Source organism: Xyrauchen texanus, chromosome 24 (genome assembly GCF_025860055.1).
Source record: "Xyrauchen texanus isolate HMW12.3.18 chromosome 24, RBS_HiC_50CHRs, whole genome shotgun sequence".
NCBI lineage: Eukaryota > Metazoa > Chordata > Actinopteri > Cypriniformes > Catostomidae > Xyrauchen > Xyrauchen texanus.
The window spans coordinates 35,980,937-35,987,311 of NC_068299.1; the positions used below are offsets into that span (position 1 = coordinate 35,980,937).

Genomic DNA, 6,375 nt, shown 5'->3' on the forward strand with positions numbered 1-6,375 from the left:
GCTTCTTGGGCATTGTCCCACAGCGTCTCTCTCTAGCAGACATCTGTAGAGCTGCAGGTTGGGCAACACCTAACACCTTTATGAGGTTCTATAATCTCTGGATTGAGCCAGTATCATCCCATGTGTTATCAGGGGACACAAACAGGTAAGTTTGGGTCAGCTGGCCAGGTGTACCGCTTGCGCATATCGCCTTTCCCCTCCTTTGAGGTGAAGATGTGCGCTCTTTTCCCAGTTGTGTTCGCAAAAAAGTGTGAACCCTGGACGTTATTCCTCCTTAGCCCAGTGGCCGACGAGTCTTCGGAGAGGCTCAACGCCGCCCCAGTATATGCATCACTTAGGCCCCTGTACTGAGATAAGTGCTCCACATGTGCTGGTTGTCTCCCTAGGTAACCCTGTGTTATTTATATTTCACAAAATGGTTTCCCTGCATGTAAACTGCATCTTCCTTGGGCAGAGGTCCCTCTGTCCTTGGTCAGCGTGTTTGTAGTAACTCCTCCCCTCCTTGGGTAGGATCTACCCCAGTGCCGCTTCGCACTACGTGCTTCCTCTCCGACCCAGTAAGACCGTGTGTTGTATTCCACTTAGAAGACACCCCCCCTCAGGGCCGGGTGTGGTCTCCGCGGTGTCCTTCTCTTTGGAGGGACACCCCCCCAACGTGGACCTTATATGGCCTTATATTTTGTTCCTTTTTGTCTGGAAGAACAATAGAAAGAAGGCTACGGCTGGGCCAGCCAGTCCTTAAACATCTGAGCAGTTAGCCACTCCCCGAGGTGTAGGGGATCGCTTCATGCCTGCCAGTGTGTTGGGGGTAGTTACGTGAGGGCTTGCTGTGCTGGCTACAAAACACACAGAGTTCTGCCCGTCTCGCACCACCAGTCTGCGTAACCCGGTTCAGCTCTTGTGGCATTTTCCATTGGGACCCCTAGTGTCAACTCATTGACACAACGTTGAGTGTGTGACAGTTAGGGAACGTCATGGTTACTGATGTAACCTCCGTTCCCTGATGGAGGGAACGAGACGTTTTGTCCCTCTTGCCACAACACTGAACCAACCGCTGAAATGGCCGGGTCTTTGGCTCGGCTCCTCAGTGTGAAACCTGAGTGTGTGTTTGCAAGTGGCACTCCTTTTATACACGTATGTCCAGGGGGAGTGGCATGCAAATCCCACACGCTAATTCTCAAAGATCAGAGATGTCTAGGCTCCCAAGCTTGACTCCTAGTGTCAACTCATCGACACAACGTCTCGGTTCCTCCATCAGGGGATGGAGGTTTCATCAATAACCATGACGTTTATACAACATAATATTTCTCTCTTACGAGAAAATGTGTTGTTTTTACAACATAATTTAATTATTACAAGAAATGTTTACAACATAACTTAGTGAAATGGCAGCATTGAACAACCTTTGTAAACAAAAAGTTCAGACTGATCTCAGTAGGTGGACTTTTCTGTCTGTGTTTACCGAAATTTGAAGCACTGCCCCCATTGGCCAAAGCGGTAAATGTTGTTGATGTATGGGCTTGTGTGAGCTCCATTTTCAAGGTGAAATGTCCACGATGGGGCTCCAAAAGTGAGTTTTCAACATTGACCATGTTAACTCCTTTGTCCATTGAAGCACACAAGATGCTCTTTGGAACATTTGGAACTTATGCTTGAATAACATGAATCATCTGGTTTTCCCCAAAATTGTGGATGTAATTAAAGCAGGAGGGGGAAGATCAAGAAAATTGGAAATTCATTCTAAAGTTAATGATTCTGGAATACAATTTGTAATAATAATAATAAACAATTTAGAAAAGTACAAAATAGATGCATGACTTTTGAACTCCACTGTACGTTTACAGGGTTTCCACACTTTTAAACCAATTAATTTTAGCGACTTTGTGATTTGAACACATATTATAGAGATTGCACTCAATTTCTAGTCAATTAAATATTTGATTCACTATAAACACTATATATCCTGGAAATCCCCATTTTAAAATTCCGTGGGAGCCATTAGCAAATCTATCTTTTTTTCTTTCTCTTTATTCAGACCCTGAGCTTGACCTGCACCGTCTGTGGTGACCCCAAACCTCTGGTCAGCTGGTCTAAGAACAACCAAGAAGTCGAGCCCAGCGATCAGTATTCCATCACCATGGACTCGGGCAAGTTCGCAAGCCTTACCATCAAATGTGTGTCTCTCGAAGACTCCGGCAAATACACCATGACGGTGCAGAACAAGTACGGCGGTGAGTCGGTGGATATTGTTGTCAGCGTGTATAAACACGGAGACAAGATGCCAGATGTGAAACCCATCCCCTCGCCCAAGAGGATCATGCCTCCCACTGTTCCGATTGTAATTCCCACCACCATGGTGGCCAGTCCTGCCCCTGCTGCTGCTCCCACCAAGTCTCCAGCCCCAGCCCAAAACAGCAAATCACCCGCCCCACCCCGCGGCATGAAGTCCCCCACCCCTAGCAGGAGGAAGTAACGTCCTAGTGCTTTCGTCCCAGTCACTCTGACAGCATAGAAATGACTAGATTTGCATCTCTGGAAGGAAACAGCAATGCTTGCAAGGCAGCAGAAGAATAGTGTTAATGTTTTAGGTAAGTTTAGGTTATGCAAAAATGTAATGCAACATCAGAGCCATCTCATCGCTGCCGTGACACTCAGTACATGTCTTGTTTGCTTTCGCTTACAGCAATCTGCACATAGTAACTGTTCGGTTATAAATAGTTAAAGGTAAAGTGTGCAATTGTTTCTGTTAACATCCTTTATCCTATCCCAGCAAAGTATTTAGAGACATCTACAGTAAGTAAGCCATTCAAAGATTAATACCCCTGAAAAGTGTAAACACTGTGGCTCAAGCATGGTTTGGAAAGATCATTATTTTCACTTTTCCGTTTGGTGCTGTAAGTGGTGACTGAAATGCACACTTCACCTTCAATTATATGCAAGGTAGACAAGCGCAATCACAATTTAAAATGCAAATAGATGTAGGAACAAAGACCAATTACATTTAGAACTAAAATGACATCACTGTTAAAATAAAAGTGCAACAAAGTGGTTCCGTAAGTAAAAATCCCATTAATTTTATCCATAGGGGAATAGATGATCAATAATACAATTTTGCATAATCATTTTTTAAAAATTTGTTTAATTGCAAAATTCTTGGTGAAGAACTACACTTTACATATTTCCATTGTTTTTATTTTGATTACATAATTCCCAGTGCTTCCTACGGTTGTTGTTCACTCCCTCATTAAAGACGTTAAATGGGTCACGAAATGAGGAATTACATTTGGCTTGATCTTTTAACATATAAGAGGTCAATGTACTGTATGAACAGTATTGTAAGTTTCAGAACTCAAAACTTCCGCCACACTGAAAAAAGAGCATTTGTTGAAACCATGCGGCCAAAACGACACGTTCTTTACTTACTCCACATTGTGATGTCACACTGTCGTAGATATTTGCTTTCACCTCCACAACAACACATCAACTACTACTTTACATTATCACTTCCGTAGACTTACCCAGTAGCAGTGAGCAGTGAGATGGCAAGAGGAGAGAAATGTAAAATGCATGTACAATGGCTAGAAATAGCATTTTAGCTTAGCGTAAAGATGACAATTTACACAAGGTTTATTTCTATTTCTTCTGCTCTAAACTTACTTCAAGCTTACTTCTCTGTCTGCTCGTATGAATGCAAGACATCATAAGAAAGTGTTTCACCGCTGCTCAAATGCACTTTGAATCACATCGTTTAAATGTAGAAATGTTTTCCATCTGAAAGGACTAAATATTAAATGAAAAAAATAACAATAAAATGCAAAGTAATCTCTTCTGTAATCAAAATACTTTTTGAATGTAACTGTATTCTAATTACCAATTATTTAAATTGTAACTGTAGTGGAATACAGTTACTTATATTTTGTATTTTAAATACGTAATCCAGTTACATGCATTTTGTTACTCCCCAACCCTGTGTGTGTGTGTGTGTGTGTGTGTGTGTGTGTGTGTGTGTGTGTGTGTGTGTGTGTGTGTGTGTGTGTGTGTGTATCTATATATACATCTCAGAGATGGTTGGTTAGGTTCATGGCTTACATCTGTTTTTTAAAGGATTTTAAGAAATCCAAGTGGAAAAAAATCAATGGAAAAAATACTTACGGAACCAAGACGTCTGAAAAAGTTGGCCGGCACTGTTGCAGTCTATTGGCTGAAAATATGTTCTTCACTAAGTTTGAATGAGTACTTTTAGCAATTTGGCCTGAATTAATTGCAGAATTTTAGTACTTAAGGTTAGAGGTTGAGAACAAACCCTTGCCAGAAAATTTTAGCAATATCAGTGTAGTGCTGCCTTGCAAGCATTTTTATTAAACTGTAGTGTGATTCAGGAAATATTAAGTAGAATTGAAAAGTAGATCACACTTTTTACCCAAGATGCATTTTCATGTCAAAATGAGCAACTGTCTAGTACGAAAAGAAATAGAGTGGGAAGTGTGTGTGAGGTTGGGTGGGGCAAGTTATATTTAGTGCTACGAGAAAATGTGTGAAACAGTTTGTCATCTGGGTTGCCTAATCTGAGTGGGCCTCTAATGAATTTTGCTCCCTCTCTCTGGAGGTGCTTGAAGAAAAAGCTTTAATGATAGTTTACTAAATCTCTCTTTTTAAAGGCATAGTTCATCCAAAAAGGAAAATTCTATCATTATTTAATCACCATTATGTAATTCCAAACCTGTATGCTGTTATTTACTCTATGGAACAAAATGGAATCAACTGGAATAATGGAAAATTTTGTCCAACACTGCAGCTCTCAAATCTCATTTTCCATTCAGCATTTTCAGATTGATGCATCATGTTTGGTTACATCATATTTGAGAAGAAATACAGGTTTGGAACGACATGACTGTGAGTCAATAATGACAGAACTTTCATTATTTGAGAAAACCTTCCTTCAAGAGCTGCTCTTTCAACCAGCCAGTGGAACTGAAAGCTGTTGTTTTCTGGGTGGATGGATGGTCTGAGAGAGCAGGACCTCCACTTAACCCCCAGCGGCAGCCGCATGAGCCCATCAGCACACAAGATAAATGTCCTCTCAACCTCGACTCATGCCCTCACCTTTTTGCCGTGGTTTTGTGTTAATAAAAGATGTAGAAATCTTTTTCCTGTGTCGTCTATGCGTTTCAATCATACACAAGTGAAAACGCGCACACACACACACACACATACACTCACACTGATAGTAAAATATGAATGCGATTACAGAAGCCGGCCCATCAGAAACGCATCAGCACTTTTCATCCTCTCTTGGGCCAGTTGTACTTAACAAATCATTGCATGTATTTGAAACACCTTGCTTGAGGTGCTTTGCTGCCAAGCATGCACCAGCACTTCCTAATTCACCACAATGCATGAGTTGCGATTCAGATTGCCTGGCAACACTCCATACAGAGCCAATTTTTGACATAAATATATTTGATTTACAGTGGCCCCAAAATGTCTTTGGGCACTTAAGCCATTCTGAATGTCACTGCATTAGACAACAACATATCAAAGCAAGTGGCGTTTATTTTAGCACAAGCACACTTTTTAAGCAAAACCTTTCACAAAAGGAAGTTTGTTACGTTTTAAGTGAAAAAAAATATATAATATACAGTTGTAGATGGCACAGATGTAATAACTGGTCCTTCATGTAATAAATGCCCTATGTAATAACATTTGGCTCTAAATGTAAAATAAAGGACTTAACTGTAACAAATTTTGGTCTTAAGTATGTAATAAGATTTTGTCCTAAACGTAAAAAAATTAATAAATGCAATAACATTTGGTTGTAAAAGTAATAAAAAGCCCTAAATGTAATTCATTTCGGTAATACATTTAATAATGGCCCTAAATGTAATAACATTTGGTCCTTAATGTAATAAAGACCCTTAATTTAACAGAATTTGGTCCTAAATATAATATAGGACCTTACTGTAACAACTTTTGATTTTAAATGCAAGAAAGGCCTTAAAGAGCCCATATTATGCTCATTTATAGGTTAATAATTTCATTTTGGGGGTCTACTAGAATAGGTTTACATGCTTTAATGTTCAAAAAATTATAATTTCTCACACCGTACATAGCTGCAAAACTCCTTTTCACTCTCTGATTTACCTCCTGTCTCTTTAAAGCCCCCCTTTCCTAAAAGCCAGACTGTTCTGATTGGTCAGCTGGTCAAGTCTGTTGTGATTGGTCAACCACGTAGAACGTGTGTCGGAAATGTACGCTCTTACCATAACCAAGTTTCAGCTCCTGAGGCTCCCTGAGCAGCTGTAAACACTGTTGTAATTATGGTAACAATGGTGTTGGTTTTGCCATACCAATTCGAGCCCGAGTCCGATAATGAAT

General features: G+C 40.4%; 1 protein-coding gene across 2 annotated transcripts in view; it reads left to right on the forward strand.

The window, feature by feature from the left end:
- Nucleotides 1–5,146, forward strand: part of LOC127617918 (myomesin-2-like) — a 62,676-nt gene extending 57,530 nt beyond the window's left edge. For both annotated transcript variants that reach the window (XM_052090087.1, XM_052090086.1), the window contains one exon: nucleotides 2,036–5,146. In XM_052090087.1, coding sequence (XP_051946047.1) covers nucleotides 2,036–2,473 — 438 coding nt within the window. In that variant the 3' untranslated portion in view covers nucleotides 2,474–5,146. The remainder of the gene's footprint in view (nucleotides 1–2,035) is intronic.
- Nucleotides 5,147–6,375: the final 1,229 nt, after the last annotated feature.